Genomic DNA, 17759 nt, shown 5'->3' on the forward strand with positions numbered 1-17759 from the left:
TCATGAGTCAGACGCTCAACTGACTGAGCCACCCAGGCACCCCTCCTCAGTCGTAAAGAAAGGGAAATTCTGGCAGAAGCTGCAATATGGATGAACCTCGAGGATAGTTACGCTCCGTGAAATAAGCCATTCACAAAGAGACAAATACCATAGGATGCCATGTCTGTGCGGCACAGAGGGTCGTCAGATTCACAGAGACAGCAAGTAGAGTGGTAGTTGCCAGAGGCTCCTGGGGACAAGGAGAATGGGGAGTTCTTGTTCAGTGGGTACAGAGTTTTCCTTTTAAAAAATGAAGAGTGTTCTGGTGGTGGATGGTGGCAGCAATAGCACATTATTAATCGATTCGGTGTCACAGAGCTGTGTTCGGTGGACCCTTGAACTGTTCGGGTCTGCTTCCACGTGGAATTTTTACAGGACGGTGTTGGGGATGTATTCTCTTGCTCTCACGATGTTCTTAGGGTGTTTTCTTCCCCTCTAGCTTATGATGAGAACACCGTGGGTAATACTGCCCGTAAAGTCTGTGTTCAGTGACGGTCCTAGTTCTCAGTACATCTTCCGGTCAGGACGAGGCTGTTAGTAGTGAAGTTCTGGGGGAGTCCAAGGTTATACATGGGTTTTTGACCACCTTGGGGGCCAGGGCCCTTAACCCCTGTGTTGTTCAAGGGGCAGCTGTACTTGAAAATGGCTAAGAGAGTAAGTTTTATGTGTATTTTGCCACAACAGAAAATATTAAGGGGGAAAATGTAACTGTTGTTGGAAGTCAAGGGTTTGTCTGTTACCCCAGTTTTTCCCGAGGCACTTTTGCTTGACTGGCACCTGCTGAACACATTGGCACTGATTATCATTTTGAGGTGAATGAGCCGTTGAGGAAGAAGCGAGGCCCTAGGTTACACGGGGTGCAGCTAAGTGACCCTATTCGAGAATTTAGGACAGCCAGATACAGCTTACGGATAGTCCGCATCTGAAAGGTGGGGAGAAAGTTGCCTCTAAGAAGCATCCATTTGCCCACCGCGTGCTCGGGGCTGCAGAATGCCGCAGACTGAATTAGCGCATCAGCGATCCATCTCTGTGGCAAGGTGACCTTGATGTAGAGGGATATATGTTTTCTTTAGTTTCTCATTTTGAGGACTTTTTCTGGAGTGCCTACTCTGTGCCAGATACTGTGCCAGATACACAGGGATTTGGTGGTAAAGAAGACAGTCGCGTCTCCAGGAATTTATTTAGTAGTAGAGACAGCATATTTTAGTATTGAAGAAACAACACACTGCAGTTTTCAGAGGTTCATTAGGTATTATTGTCTCGATAATCTGGTTATTGATAAATTTGTTTACATCCCATCCCTTTTGATATTTATCTCATATTTCCTGAATCTCGCAGAATACAGAGAGTGTGTACATCATTTCAGTTGTATATATAACTCTAGTTGTCTAGATTTGGGGATATTTTAAAGATCCAAGAATATGTTCCCCAAATCTAGATGATAATTTGTGAAGTAATGTTTTCTAATTTCTCTGGCCCCACCTCTGCCTCAGAGTATGTTATTTGTGGTCTTGTTCTAAAGGTTTGAGTTTTAGGGACAAGAAATAAATGTGAGGGTTATTTTGGCTTGATGAACATGCAGAGTCTAAAGCAGTCATTTCAGATGTTGCTCTCACCTTTTTTTTTTTTTTTTTTGAGAATGGGTTCTATAAAACTGAACCCTGCCAAAACTAGTGAAAAGCGAGGAAATATTAGAGTTAGCCTTAATTCGGCTTCATTTAGGCTAAAAGGAGTGTGGGGGCAAAGGCCATTAAAGTGGCATTGTCTCAGAGATGCTTCTGGGAAGGTATTTGATATCTATTAGGTGTAAATTGTTATTTACACTTAGGTTTATTGTGTGGGGGTGTGCTGTGAAAAGCTTTTATACTAACAAGTTTTTATTATTGCCGGAAATGCTATCCCTTTAATGTTGCTTTTCACTTGGGTGTCAGAGGCAGCCTGGGAAAGTATGAGCAAAACCTGCCTTCCAGCCAGGGACTGGGGGATCTGCCTCTAAAGCATGGCTGGTGCGTGGGTGGGAGGTATGGAAGTTGAGTCACAGCTGATGTAAAATTGTGAGGAGCAAGGGCACCTAGACTTGTGGCTTTTCCCCCCCTTAAATCACTGAGTATTATTTTGTCCAGAATCTGAACTGTTCTGATCAAGTTGAAAATAAAACCTTTCTCCCACTCTCTTTTTTGTACATCTTCCTTTCAGCCTCAAATTTCTGAGATACTGAAGTAAATTTATAAATTTGAACATATTTCCAAGTACCTTTTTGGAAGAAGAGAATACTTTTATGATGTTTTGATAACCACATGGATACTTTTTATTCTTAGGTACCCATGTATGTAAAATAAATGGGTAGAGTTAGAAATCAAGGCATTACAGCTTGATTTCAGCAAACATTTCTTCCTTCATCTACTGTATATTTAGGCACTACATTGAGAACTGGGGATACAGTACAAAACACACAATTCCTACCCTCACATTGCTCATCGGCCGGTCACAGTTACGCAGAAACAGTAAACCCAGCAGTTATGAACCATGGGCTAGGCACTAAGGTGTAGGGAAAGGGGGCACTTACCCCAGATGTGAGAGCAGGTGGGGTCAGGAAAGGCTCTGGGCCGGGAATCCCTGAAATGAGCTTTGAAGGAAGAATTCACCAGTTAGCCAGATAGAAGGCCCTGTTCAGGGCACCTGGGTGGCTCAGTTGGTTAAGCGACTGCTGTCGGCTCAGGTCATGATCCTGGAGTCCTGGGATCGAGTCCCACATCGGACTCCCTGCTCAGCAGGGAGTCTGCTTCTCCCACTGATCTCTCTCCTGTCATGCTCGCTCTCTCTCTCTCTCTCTCTCAAATAAATAAATAAAATCATTTAAAAAAAAAAAAAGAAGAAGAAGAAGGCCCTGTTCAAGGGAGTAAGAACATGAAACAGAAAAGAACAAAAACATGGTATCGTTGAGGAGTGAAGTTCAGTGCGCGAGGAGAAGAGCAGTGGGCAGCAGAGGGGGAAGCCGGGACTCTGACTTGGTATGGCGAGGCTAGGTTGGTTATAGGGTAGGCACCTACTTCAGAGTTAGGACTTTCCCCCTTTTAGCCTGTGGGGAATAGTTGAGGATTTTAATCAGGGAAATGGCGTGGTGGGATTTACACTTAGAAGGAGGTCCCCAGCAGTGGTGAGCAGCTTGGATGGCAAGACTGCTAGACTGGAGGCAGAGGGACAAATGGGAGGCCGAATAGAAAACAATACGGTCAGAACTGAGTCTGTGGTGCTAGGGGTGGAAAGAAAGGGCAGATTTCACAGAATCACAAGGACTTGCTTCTGGTTTGGTGTGGTGTTGAGTGAGAAGGAGGATCTTGGAAGGGGCCCAGACATTCCATCCCCCAAAATGCCCTGGAATGAGTTGCTTGTTGGTACGCTGCAGGGCACATTCAGCCACTAGGGGACTCCGGTTGTTTTGCTGGGTCAGATCCAGGCTGTTGAATTGCTCTTCTCTCTCGGGCATTAGGGAGCAAATTGTCCTCTGTAATGCAAGCCTTGAAAGGCAGGGACACACTTCAAAATACCCAAGAATTTGTCCAGTGTTCATTATGATCCTGTTATTTGGTGAGTTTTTGAAAATCACTGTCATATTTATTTTGACATTAGCTCATACTGACTCTTTCTTACAGCAATGACTGTTGTAAGCTTATTATTTGCAACATAAAATGTTGGTCCTGCGTGAGCAAAGGGAGCATGAATACCAGGCCAAAGGAAACTTGTGTCTTGGCCCTAGTCCTGGGCTTTTGCAAGTAGGGATTCCTCATCTGACTCTTTATTTAAAAAAAAAATGTTTTTTCCCTTGGGGCCTTGTTGTCTGTCTTTATGTATGGAGGCTACAGTCACACACAAGCTTCAAGATAACCATGGCTTTCATAACGGTAGTGTGTGTGTGTGTGTGTGTGTGTGTGTGTGTGTGAGAGAGAGAGAGAGAGAGAGAGAGAGAGGGAGAGAGATGGGGAGTGGGGGTCTGTCTTGCTCAGGGTTTTTTGTCTTTCGCACTATATGGACTAGTGGATTCAGAGAATGGTATATAGTGATTATCAGATTTGTTTCTTATATTAGAACTAAAAATATAAATAATTATTCCATAAGCATGATTTAGATTTTTTAAAAAGTACACTGGGTTGCCTTTGCTTCCAACTCGCCTACCTCTTTTCTGCTTACTCTTGTATTTTTAAAAATTTTGACTGTGTTTTATCTCTTAATTGGCTTTTCAGTTGCAGACTCAGAAAATGCACTATGTCCTATCTTCCAGATCATTTCTAAAAATGTTAAATAAGAACAAGTCTAATACCAATGTATTTCTTTTCTCATAGTGGAATCCCCCCCCCCCAATGTTTAAAGATCCCATTCTTTGGTACAAATTTCTTTACACATTGTGGAGCGTACCAAAAGTATGCAGATATTTGTAAAATGCCCCGAATAGTGCCTGATGTATTGTAGGTGTTCGGTAAATAGTCTGCAGGTTTTCCAAATTGGTAGTTTCTGTATTCTTTTTAGAATTGTTAAAATGATTATTAATTTGGGTAGGAGCATGATGATGTTATATTGGCAATGTGCCAGCCCACGTTATTATACAGTACATTAAAAAAAGCCTGATTATGCATTTCGCCAAACAAATCCTCATAGAGATAGCAAAACACAGTGTATTCTCGGTGTGATCTGTGATTTTTACTTTTTTTTTATTTGTGATTTAAAATTTTGATCTCTTTAGGGTTTATTTTAAAAATAGGAAGCTTAATTTTAGAATTAATCTCTTTGCTTTTGGGTAATCTGTTAGAGATTATAACAATAAAAATATCATAATGAAAGTGTGAGAAATCCTTTAGAATAGGATCTTATTTATTAGAATACTAAAAAATAGGACATCTTCATTTTTATTAGGTAAATGACAAATACCATAAACTCATCATCTACACAGATTATTTTATTTGAAAATTTAATAATTTAAAGTAGGGAGATTATGAAGTTTATATTTGGAAGTTAAAGACTTTAATGAGATCACTTGGAAAGGGCAGAATCAGGACTTAGACCCAGACTTCTAGACTGAGTCACCCCTTTATGCTTTTTTCATTATGTCATTTTAATAAGAGAATATTAAAGAAACTCTTACGTTCAGTAAATGTTCTCTCAAATCTTTTATAACTATAGTACTCAATAGTAACAATTACTGTTTACAGTATGACACAGGTGCCCAGGGTGCATATAGGAAAGGGTTTTTGATTTTCAGGAGAGGCTGAAATCCAGAAGGCCTGGGGAACACAAAGGGCGGTTTCTGTTAACCAGAATTTATAATGCAACTGGAAGCCTTCAGCAGTCAAATCTGTATGCGCTTTTGTATACACCTTCAGTTTCTTAAGCAGTCATGTTTATAGACGACCTTTTCCAGAATCCCTAGGTTTTTTACAGTAGAAAAAATAAGTACTTAGATCACCTTCCTCCTCTCTTTTCAGCCTTTGCAGTCATTAGACTGATTTAGGACAGGCAGGTTCTTGCTCATTCTCATTTCTTGAAAACCCTCCTGTAAGTGGTCATTCAGCCAGCTTCCCCGTCTTTCATTAAATCCACTACATCTGTAAACTGTACATAAGTGGAAATTCTTTTTTAATGATTTTTGTTTCATTTCTTGTTTATGATCAGATATTCATGGGTGGAATACTTTAAGTCTGTATTAATGATGCCGGGCTGCTCTGAATGCTTCCAGTGCTGTGTAATTAATGCCCCCATAGAAGATATTCATTCCTTAAAATATGCCTGCACATGGCGCCTGTCCCTCCCTCCCTCTCCCCCTCCTTCCCTCCTACACACACACACACACACACACACACACACACACACGCGTGCGCAGAGCACACACCAAACTGCCATTCTCCAGCAGGCCTGTTTCTGGAGTTGGGAGATGTCAGCCTGCTGGGAGGGGTGGGGGGAGGAGGAAGAGGTGGGGCTCCACTCTGATTAATTACCTTAGGCATTCAGGGGTGGGGCTTCCTTCAGCCATCTGCCTGAGATATGGGAGGGAGCTGGAGAGAGAAGGAGGGGGAGAGGCTGCCAGAGAGGAAGAGAAAAGAAAGGAAGAAACGCTAGAAAGAAAAGGAAGGGGAACGGGGTAAAAGGAGATCAGTTGCCCGCCCCGAAATAGCTGGCCTGGGGGGGGTGGGGGGGGGAGCTGTGGAGGTGCGCCCCAGCACGACCGCCCTGAAGGGCTCATCCTCTGTGCCGTTTGGTTTATGGAGGAAAAGAAAATGGTCACTCAGGTAAGATTTGTGATTCCTCGGCGTGCCTCTTTGCTGGTTTCTGCGATCTAAATAAAGACCTGGGGGTCGGGCATAGTAGGCAGAGTTTTAATAATGATTGTCTTCTCAGAGAAGGCCAGATTTATTGGTATTAACTGAAAAGTGTTATCTGTGTCTGCTGTGTGTGTGTGTGTGTGTGTGTGTGTGTGTGTGTGTGAGAGAGAGAGAGAGAGAGAGAGAGGGAGAGAGAGAGAGGGAGAGATGGATCCATATCCTTTTCTCTCTCCCCCTCCCTCAGCTCCGTAGCAGATTCCTGTTTCCTGTACTGTGCAGCTGTAGCTCAGGAAAGACCCTGTGGGGATTTGTCTACCTCTTTGTCTTGGTTCTGAGAAGAGGGAGGGAGAGAGACTGCAGAGGTAGGAAGAGATTCTTAACAGACTGCCAAAAAAGAGGGGAAAAGGATTGACTTCCTTTTAAGAATTGCAGAAGAATTTGTGTTCTAGGGAAATCTGATTCCCGATCCACTGGAGTTTCTCAGGATTGGCTGTGGAATTGCCGTTCTGCTGGCTTCGCCGTAAATGGCTTATTAAAAATGAAGGCTAGAAAAATAGGCTTTGTGTTCATGGCTTTGTTACTGGCAAAGAATGTTTTCGGTAGGAACCATGGGAATATCCAGGTGTAGCAGAGGCAGGTAGAGCCCTCTGTGAGACTCAGGAGAACAAATCTGAATGCATAAATGACAATCACAGGGGCAGTAAAAGGCATTTGAAGGAGAGGGAGTAGGAAATGGAAGATCTCTCTCTCCCTGTCTCTCTCCCTGTCTCTCTCTCTCTCTCTCTCTCTGCCTGTCTTTGGTTATGCCAGGCAACATCTAATCTGCATTTTAGCAAGTCATTCCTGAAATGACTTGAGAAAGGAAAACGTGAATACTCTTCCACGGTTCCCCCCTGGCCATGCTCTTTTTCTCGTTGGCACCCTCTGTATGTTCCTTTTACCCTCTTTTATTTACGTGTATGTGGAGAGGGAATGATGAGACTGCAATTGGTCAGTGAAATCATTTGCTACGGTGAGCGTTCCTGTCCTTTAGGCTCAGACTTAGGATCAGTGTCATTCCAGGCTTTTATGCTCTGTAGGGAAATTTCATCTCTGGACAGTGCTTTCCTTTTAAGGAGTTTGCCTTGGGGGGGGGGTATTCTCTCCTCTTTTCCTCTCCGAGTCACCACCGGAGGGCGAGAGAGTCAGCTAGCTATCTGGATAGAGGCATCATTTTTAGGGGCAGGAACACTGTTCCGTTAAATGTTATATAATGCCCTGCAGTGCTGTTTGGAAAGAGGGAAGGCATTAGGAAGATTCTGCCAACGTGACCTAGAGGGAAACAAAGTTCCAAAGAATATATCTTTCCAAAGTGATTTTTCACCAGATCTGAGTTTGGAGATGATCAAGAATCCCTCCTCTTTTGGAAAGGGGAGAAATCTTTGACATATTTTCTCTCCCAGTTCTTATCCCTTTGTTGTTAGCCTAATTAGCTCTTTAGAAATATTGCTTTACTTTTAAAAAATTTCCATAAAAGAGAAGACCTATTTCTGGATTCTCTTTGTTGCTTGGGAAATGATACTTCTTAACCCTGGAGCCCTCATTCAATTTTCATTAACTGGCACTATTACAGGGCGGCAGCTCTCTTCTTTCTCAGCTATTACTGAGGGCTTTCCAACTACTTGACTTTTCATTATATATATTTTAAGATCAGTGAAAGAGTTCTCTAAACTAGTGCTTATTCTAATCAGAGGGTTTCTGTGGCCTCCTGGAACATGTGCCCTTCATTTCTGGAGGAGCTGGGTGAGCATGTGTAAGCACAAGTTCGAATGCTTACGCTCATGCGTGCTTTAGTGCAGGCTGAGTAATTAGTATTTAAGAAAACGGTTGTCTTAGCAGCGAAGCAGAAGAGAGAAATAAGAACTGGAAAGAAGGATTGATTTCTTGGTGGTTAAGAATTCTAAGAGGTAAATTAGAATCACTGTGATTGTCTCAGGATGTGCTGGATGCTGAGAAGGAAGTTGCGCCTTTTTGCCCATCCCGAATCTCTGTAACAGGCAAGTACAGAGCGTGAGATTTGTGGATTTTTAGTATGTATGTCAGCATATTTTATTTTGGTGTGTATTCTCACTGTGTAATGTAACATACGTGGTTGCTAGTAATCTTAAAAAAAAAAAAAAAAAAAAGGAAATAACCAAATGGGCCAGATCTTTTTAATTTGTCCTTACAAGGTTTTGGGGTTTTTTAAATTTGTTTTTGGTTTTTGTTTTTCAAGCCAGACATCTAATCCCAATATTTGATAATGATCTGTCAGATAAACTTTGCGAATATAAAATGTCTGCGCTGTTTAGGGTTCAGTTATCACAGTGAAGTGGTTAATTATGGTGTCTAGGGTCTTGACTTTAGTATATTAAGAAAGGTATTTAGATATGTTTTTATCATTTTATCACCTAGGTTCTCTGCATATTAGATCTTGACATTTCTGTATCCCTTTATTTTAAATTAATTGCTCACTTTGATGGAAGAAGGGGAAGGGCTTTCAGTGGATGACAACATTAGACCTGGATCAGTGGTTGTGCCTTTAGTATCTTACCAGCTCTAGTTTCATAAGGCCAGTTTTGGGGGTAATTAGCAAACTGCTCTGTCATTTACAATAGCTAATCAGTGTTTTGTTTTAAAAAAAAATGACAATTTAATCACAAAATTCTAATATAGTAGACAGACATGCTCCTGTGACTTTTTAAGATACAACTTTAGGTGTATCCATTGTTCATGTAAATGTCATAGGAGTATTTCCCTGAGCTACTCTGTTATTTCTGAGTATGTGAATGAAATTACCGCATCTCTTCACGTCTATGAAAACAACGCAGAATGAAAGGAAGGAAAGAGAAGTCATTGTTAGTATGTGTAAATTTAGAAAAACAAAATTGCAAATGACTTTAGTTAATAAAAAAGTGTTTCGCCAGACTCAGACTCCGATAAACTGTTTGTTGTTGGAAGGGAAAGTATACCGGGCAGAGAGGAAAAGATCTCACAGTATGGATGTGAAAGAAAATTTTTGTACTCCTATAGTGTAAGACTGCCAGTTTCTGTGGAACACAAAGCCCTCCCTTTCTTGGACAGCTCAGTGCTTTGCTGGCATTTTCTTCAAAATCTGTTTTCCATCAGGACCGAGAGGAGGGAAGGTGTTAAGAAAAAGGGAGGTTGGAAAGGGGGTTGCTGTTCCTTTAAATAGTGCAGTGAGCCCATGTGGCAGCAGGCCGGCTCCGAGTGTATTCTTCTGTAATGAATCACCAGTTCCATTGTCTGCTATCTCCCCTCTTTGTAGCTGGGAGGCTGAAGTCTTTCACCTGAGCCGTGGCTGGTTCTCGCTGTTCTGTTCCAGGGTGGTTGGGAGAAGAGAAGAGGGAGGGTATTTTCTGCTTTAATTAAAGACAGATAACAGAGCAGGTATGTTTTGCTTTGTTTCATTTTCTCCCCTTTCCTCTTTGTGTTTGTTTTTTTGGAACGAGTTGGAGTAGGGGAATTGGTTCTGTGATCTAGCTTAAGCATAGCCCATCTTCTGTGAATTTTGAAAGTGCTCGTGATTATTTAGTCTCCATTTTGTGGCAGTGCTTTAAAGTGGGTCCACTCCGTTGCCAGCCCGGCCCGCCCGAACCTCATCCCGTTCTTCATCCACAGAGCTCCTGCCCCGCTGTTGGCTTTGGCACACTTGCCCCTTTCTATGGGCTGTGCAGGACGCTGGGAAGTTGGGGCTAGCTGCAGATTGTGGCTTGGAGGCTAATTTATGTTCCTTTACAATGAACCAAAAAAAGCCTCACTTTTTCCAGAGATTTGGTTTCTTTCGGAATTCTTCTACACTGCTCCATATCTTCAGTTCTAACCATTGCCTTGCCAGAGCCAAGATGGACTCTTGAAAAAAGATTGCTATGCCAACAATTACTGAGCTTTCCTGAAAACATATCCAGAATTGCATAAATGTGATTACATCTGAGCAGTTTGGACTTGTTAGATGATTTTTCTTCCCGGTCATCCCCGTACCTAGACCCTGCCACCCAAACACACACCTCTTTGGCCCCTTTCTCTTTTTTTTAACTTCACCTTTCTCCTCAGTTTTGCAGTTGAGACTCAGTGAGCTTAGCATTTGATAATCCAGTATTCAAGTTTGCATGGTCCTGGAGGACATCTCCCTAGGGCAAGGTAAAGGACACTTCATCACTCCCCGTGACAGCCTGTGATGTAAAGGCCTAGTTTTGTTCCTCTAGTTGTGTGTTCTTGCCTGAAAATTTCCAGACTCGTATCCACACAGATGGCCATGTGAAAACAGTCTCATCCCTCTTTTGACTTCTGGTTTGTGGACAGCCACATTTTAACATCTCTTTGTGTAACTCCTTACCTCGGGTTGTTTCTTGGGCATCTCTAGATGACACTTGGGTCGTCACCAGGAGCCAGTCACAGAGCTGCTACCGCCCCTCCGCCCAGCGGCCTCTTTCTGGTGTTCTGGTTCCTCTCCGAAACCCGACATTGTTGGTGTCCCAAGACCTGTCGTTCTGGAGCCATAATCCCTTGCTCTTTCTGTTTCATCATTCCAGAACCACTGTCCAGTCTTTCTTTTAAACTTCCTTCACCATGCTTGGTCTCTGAAATCCAACAAATCTAGATGGGACACACCCCTGCTGTAAATGCTCTGCGGTTTTGAACGCAGCTACTTTATGCCCGGGCTTCGGTGCTCGGCATCCAGGCTAAGCCGTCAGAAGCCCTGCGGCCTGTCCGCCATGCTGCAGTGTTGCCGCCTCCCGGGTGCTTCAGTGTGCCGCTGATTCTGTTCGAATGATGACATTCGGGAAACCTTAGAGTCAGATAATTCATTAGAGGTCATGGACAGAGTGAATTATTTAAAGTGCAAGTCTGATTTTGTCACTCCTGTGCTTTAAACCTTCCCGGTGATTTCCCTGCAGACTCAGGATAAAATCCGGTGTCCCTTACTCTGGTCTCTGAGGCTCCGTGTGGTCAAGAACCTGCCTGCCTCCCCAGACTTCTCTTTTTCTCTTCCTTTTATTTCACTCCATTGATGATGGCCTCTCTGCTCATCTCTTCACACACCAGTATCCTCCTGCCCTGGGCCTTGCCCTTCTTCTTTTTTGCTTGATTGTTTGTTTGTTTGTTTGTTTCTCAGCTTGAAATGCTCTTCACCCAGATAACCACAGGCTTCTCATGGGAGAGCACTCCCTTGACCAGCCCATCTCTGCTGAACTTCCCTATCCGCATATGCTGCTTTTTCTTCTCTTAACACTGATTTTAGCTTATCATTACTTGTTATAGGTATGCTTGATTGATTATTTTCTGTGCCACCCAACTCCTACAAAGACTGTAAGCCCTTCGAGGTCAGGGACCTCGTCAGCAGTCTGTGGCATACTCTGCCTCTGGTGGGTAGTCATAATGTGGTCAGAATACAGCTAATCAGCTAATCCTTAAATACAGGATGTGGTACTATCAGGTACCGTGCTAACCACTTTGTCTACATTAGCTCATTGAACTCCTCTCCACAACCCTGTCATTCTCCCCTTGGTATAGAAGAGGAAACCTAGACATAAAATGGTTAGGTTACTTGCCCAAGTTTATACAGCTGCTAAGAGATGTGGGGATTCATATGCATATACTGGCTTGGGAATCCACACTCTTAACAGTGGTACCCCAGTGCCTCTTGTAGGTATTACATATTCAGTACATGTTTGTTGAATGTGTGAATGAATTAATCTAGTTGAGACTCTCTGATTTACTTCTGAAATTTCCATCTCTGACTTACTCTAGGCTTTGATGGAATATAGTTGACACTTGAACAACACGGGTTTGGACAGCACACACCCACTTGCATGGATTTTTTTTTTTTTTTTTTTTTGATAAGTGCAGTACTGTAAATTATTTCTCCATCTTATGGTTTTCCTAACAACATTTTCTTTTCTCTAGCTTACTTTATTGTAAGAACATAGTACATATACATATAACACACACTATTTTGGGTTAACTGACTGTTAATGGTAAGGCTCTGTCAACAGTAGACTATTTACTAGTAAAGTTTTTGGAGAATCAAAAGTTATATGCAGATTTTGGACAATGTGGGGGCAGAGGCAGGGTTGGCACCCCAACCCCCATACCTTTCAGGGGTCAGCTGTACTTGCAATAACCTACGTACAATGCATACCTTACATGTACAATAATATACATAATTTACATGCATAATCATTATTGTGGTCACATCATACATCACTTGTCAATCTCTCTCTCTCTCTCTTTTTTTTTTTTTTAGATTTTATTTATTTGAGAGAGGTACAGAAACAGAGGGAGCAGGAGTAGAGTCAGAGGGAGAGGGACAAGCAGACGCCCTGCTGAGCAGGGAGCCCGATGCGATTGCGGGGCTCCATCCCAGGACCCCAAGATTATGACCTGAGCCTAAAGCAGAAGCTTAAGTGACTGAGCCCCCCAGGCATCTTAATCTCTTTTTGAGATAGGTGGTATTTTTACCATACATTAGACTTTGAGATCTGAAAGGTCAGGCACTTGGGTGGCCTTAGACACAGAGATAGGTTTCCAACTTGAAATCTGTTTAATTCTGTCTTTGCATACGCTTCCATTATACTAGCAGCCTCATGAGATAAATAGTTCCATTGTTGGCCATTAAAAGGTAGAAGAGTTTTCTTTACAGCAGGCTATTTTCATTAGGGTTTTCTCACCTCACCTCATTCTGTCATCCAGAGTCACACAGAGAGATTTAATCTCTCTTCTTCATGAAAGCTAAATACGTGAAGATAACTGCTAAGTGTTCCCTTTCATCTTCTGTCCTTTGTGTACTTCTTTCTTACTGCCTTGCATCAGGCCTCACAGGTAGAAAACATACGGTTTCCAGAGACTTGACTGTCTCGGACTGATCGCTTCAATTTCTGTGATTGATTTACCATTTACTTCTAATTATTAGGTGAAATATCAATTATGAGTGTCAAGGATCATATCTTTATTATAAATTTTATTTTTTGATGTGTTTTGACTTCACTCAGCTTTCATAGCTTATCGATCATGTAGTGTTATCAGCAATTTATAACTTCAAAAATGAGGGGATCTCTTTTTTTTTAAATTAACACATTATGTATTATTTGCTTCAGGGGTATAGGTCTGTGACTCGTCAGTCTTACACAATTCACAGCGCTCACCATAGCACATACCTTCCCCAGTGTCCACCATCCAGCCACCCTATCCCTACCCACTCCCCAAACCAGCAACCCTCAGTTTATTTCCTGAGATTAAGAGTCTCTTACGGTTTGTCTGCCTCCCTGGTCCCACCTTGTTTCATTTTTTCCCTCCCTAACCCCCACGACCCCCCACCCTGCCTCTCAAATTAAAAATGAGGGGATCTCTTAGGTAGAATATTAATTATACCGTTCTAAAGCTATGCAGGCTGTCAGCTGTTCAGTTCAGCAAGGTCAGCAAAAGTAAATATGATAACTTCCCTTGAGATGTTGAAATTGTATCAAAATGTGTTGAAAAGACAAAATTAGGAAGTATAAGAGGCTTTTCACTTGGTAGCGACAGTAAAACACGATCTGATTTTTCTGTTGAAAATAGAGGTAAAACACAACCAAAAGATGCCTTCAATCCTTGAAAAATATTCTGATGTAATAATACTTATTATAAATCACATATCATAGAAACACTCTTAGATTCCCTTCCTTTGGTATATTCTTTTCATCCTGCCTCATGAGTTCTTTCAAAGCACTACCAGTTTCAGGACATTAGAATGATATTTCTTATTTAATTAAGGCTCGGGAAATAAGTATGACCAGTCTTGCTATAAACAAAAGGAAATGCAGTTTTTAAAATTGTAACTTGAAATCGTATAACTAATGACATTTGATTCTTTCAGAATTACAGGATAAAGTTCTGCAATCAGAATTTGATATTTCATGTATAAAGGAATATTTAACTAGAAAATATGAAAATGGAAATCAGCAATTATTTATGAAATTATAAAATAATGCGTTTATATCCATAAATAACAGAACGATATTTTAATCTAATATTGATGCCAAGATTCCTTGTGAAAAGTTCTGAAGAGACGAACTGAGACATGAGTGAAGAAGATGAGATTTTTTTGAAAGATCAGGGTCCACAAACTCTCTGCTAATGTCTTGATAGTAAATATTTTCAGTTTTGCGGGCCATGGTGTTTCTGTCACAACTATTCAGTTCTGCTGTTGAAACATAAAAGAAGTCATAGACGATACATAAATGAATGAGTGTGGCCATATTCCAGTAAAACTTTATTTATGGACACTGAAATTTGAATTTCATATAATTTCCATGTGTCACAAAATATTCTTCTTTTGAAATTTTTTTTAGCTACTTAAAAATATAAAAACCATGTTGGCATTTAGATTGTACAAAAATGGGTGGTGGACCGCCTTTAGGCCAGAGCCATAGTTTGCCAACCCCTGACTTAGAGGGGTGCGGGTCCTCCTTCCTTGACTAATAGTGGGAAGGTTTTCTCCTACAGCTTGATGACAGGGGACCCAGTTCCTCCAGTTCCTAGCAGTTTTGGCATGTCATCTTGGGGCCCTGTTACAGTGAAACCCTTGCTCTCTCATTCCCCTCCAGAAAATAACAAAATTCTTTCCCCTTTTTCTCTTCCTTTTTCCTTCCATTCTACCCCCAAATCTGAGCCATTTGCCGTCCCTGAATATGTCATATTTTATACCTTCCTATTTTTCATAGTTTTTTCATGTACTATTACTTTGAGCCAGAAGACCTTTCTCTCCAACATGGTTAATTTCTTGCCTTAAATGTGCAGCTTAGACTTCACCGCTTTCAGAAAGCTTGCCCTGTCTCATAGGCTTGTCCCTTTTTTGTGCTTCTTTGGCATTGTGTGTGTGTTGCTGTCTTAGCCCATACCATTCAGTGTTGTAGTTGTGAGTATATTGATCTGTTCTGACCCACCACACTGGTTTCTTTCAGGACTGTGACTATACCGCCAGTGTTCATTATTGTCTGGTTCAATTTGGTATCTGGTAAATACTTTGTAATTGAATTAATGAATTTTAACTTTTTTTTAATTCATTAACAGGGTTTTCTTTTGAAATGAAAAATGAGAGAGTTAAATTGGGTAATCACACACATCCTAGTGCTTATTACTTAAATCAGTAAATAACTAAAATATAAGTGTCATTTTAGAAATGGGTGCTTTATTTGGCTAGAAGGAGAATTTGGGGGAACAAACAGTTTATTGGGGAATACACAGATCTTCTGTAGATGTTCTAGTGGAAGGCAGCATGTATCCAGAACATAGCATGCAGGTAAGTGGCATAGTAGCTCCAGTCTGCAGGGAAGCCAGGAAAGGGAGAAAGAAGAGCCTGGCCCCAACCAGTGGGAAGGGCAAAGAGACATGGGAAGGTGACAATGAAATTTTAGGGTTTGGCCAAACCTTGTAAGTACATTAAACACGCACATAAGTACTGCCGTCTCCCTCTCTTTTCCTTCTACTCAGGATGTCCAAGAGTTAGATTCTTTGCATATTCCTTTTGAAAAGCTGTCAGTACAGATGCATATTAGACCATGACCATTCCATGTCATCTTCAGGGCTCACTATTCATTGTTTGATAGGCTTTTCCTCTCTGTGTATTTCCTTTTGGATAGTTTCTTTTGTGGTATTACCAAGAGTGCTACTTTTTTTCTTCTGAAACGTCTAATGCCATTAATCCAAGCCAGTGTGTGGTTGGTTGGTTGGTTGGTTGGTTTTTTTAATCTCAGACATGACAGTTTTTGTCTCTGGAATTTGATGTATATATATATATTTTTTCCATGTCTCTTTAACATGCTCAATTTTTCTTTTACATATAGTTTTTCTTGAGTGTGTGAAATACAAATGTTTTAATATTCTTGTCTGCTAAGTCAAACATCTGTATTAGTTCTAGATCAGTTCCTATTGATTTTTCTCATCATTATGGATTGTATTTTTCTGCTTGTTTGCATGCCTGGTAATTTTTGATTGGGTGCCAGACACTGAAAGTTTTTTTTGTTTTTTTTTTTTAACCTTGTTGGAAGCTGGATATATGTCTTTTTATATATCTCTCTATACATTTTATGTATGTTCTTGAGCATTGTCTGCAGCACAGCTGAGTTTCTTAGAAATGGTTTGCTCCTTTCAGGTCTTGTTTTAAGTTTTTTTAGAAGGGTCCAGAGCTGTTCAGTTTCTGCTTAATTTTTCTTCACTGTTGAGGTGCAAGATTCTTAGTCTCTACCTGATGTTTCTTAAATTACCAGCTCGTGCACGCTCATCTTTGGGAGCAGGCGCTCTGTTGCAGGCACTGTGTGACCTCCTGGCATTATTCCCTCCCACTCCTTTAGGTGGTCCGTTCTCCAGCCTCAGGTAGCTCTTCACACGTGTGCAGTGGTCATGACCTAACTGAGTATTCGAGGACAGCCCTCTGTGCCTCTTCAGCATTCTCTCTCTGTGCTGTGGCACTCTGCCCTGAGAGCTCTAGCTGCCTTGGCTTCCCTCTGTCCATCCCACAGCCTGGAAGCTTCCTTCAGGCAGTAAGCTGACCAGTTACAAAGCTCACCTTGTCTCATGGATCAGTGTCCTTTGCCAGACATACAGTATCTTGAGTGCTGTTGTTCCAAATTTTTTTTTCTGGGTTTTGTTTTGTTACAGCAAGATAAGTCCAGTTCTTGTTACTCCATCTTGATTGGAAGCAGAAGTGAGACCACTTATTTTTAAATGAAAACTGAGTGGTACCTCATTTAATATATTCCTAATTTATGAATGAAAGCTCATTTGAACAGGAAATCCCAGGAGTATTGGAGAATACACATATGTATTACTAGTTGAAATACAAGGTGGAACGTGGTGAATTCCATGAATATGATGTCAGTAAACTACCGTTATAAATTCAGATGAGGAGAGAACTAGTTTGGGAAGTTTAGCAGTGGCCTTGGGTGAGAGGAAAGGGTATGTGTGTGTGTGTGTGTGTGTGAGAGAGAGAGAGAGAGACACGCAGGATGTTTATATGAATCTGGAACCAAATTCTTGAGTACTGAATGAGATTCAGAGGGTGTCTAGGACTGACTTACTTAAGGGTAAAAATAGTTCTTTAACAAAAAATATGGTCAAGATCATAGGAGAAGTAGGGTTTCTATGTTTTTATAGTTTAGCATGCTTTGCGGTCTGTTGTGGAAAGGGAAAAAGATTTTTTTTCTCCTGTGTATTTGTTAACTGCAGTTCTTACAGAATAGGGAGGGAGAAAAGTCAATGTACCATTTGTTCATTTAGTGTAGAAAATAGGATACTGTGGACTGTGGATATGATGATCATTGTTCTAAAACGTGTGGAACTTTAGAAAGCCTCAGTAAAGCAGTAGTTAGATTTTTAGCCAATGCTTTTTCA

General features: G+C 41.3%; 1 protein-coding gene across 24 annotated transcripts in view; it reads left to right on the plus strand.

Annotated features, from left to right (window-relative positions):
- Positions 1-17759, plus strand: part of RBFOX2 (RNA binding fox-1 homolog 2) — a 272463-nt gene that overhangs the window by 171297 nt on the left and 83407 nt on the right. Inside the window, exon 1 of one of the 24 annotated variants that reach the window (XM_045083948.1) lies at positions 5970-6317. The exons of the other annotated variants lie outside the window; for them this stretch is intronic. Within the exon in view, the coding sequence (XP_044939883.1) occupies positions 6291-6317 (27 nt within the window). The 5' untranslated portion in view covers positions 5970-6290. Of the gene's footprint in view, positions 1-5969; positions 6318-17759 lie in introns of those variants that run through there. 24 annotated transcript variants of the gene reach the window in all.

This window comes from Mustela putorius, unplaced genomic scaffold (genome assembly GCF_011764305.1).
Source record: "Mustela putorius furo isolate JIRA1106 unplaced genomic scaffold, ASM1176430v1.1 tig00000738_pilon_pilon_pilon, whole genome shotgun sequence".
Classification (NCBI taxonomy): Eukaryota; Metazoa; Chordata; class Mammalia; order Carnivora; family Mustelidae; genus Mustela; species Mustela putorius.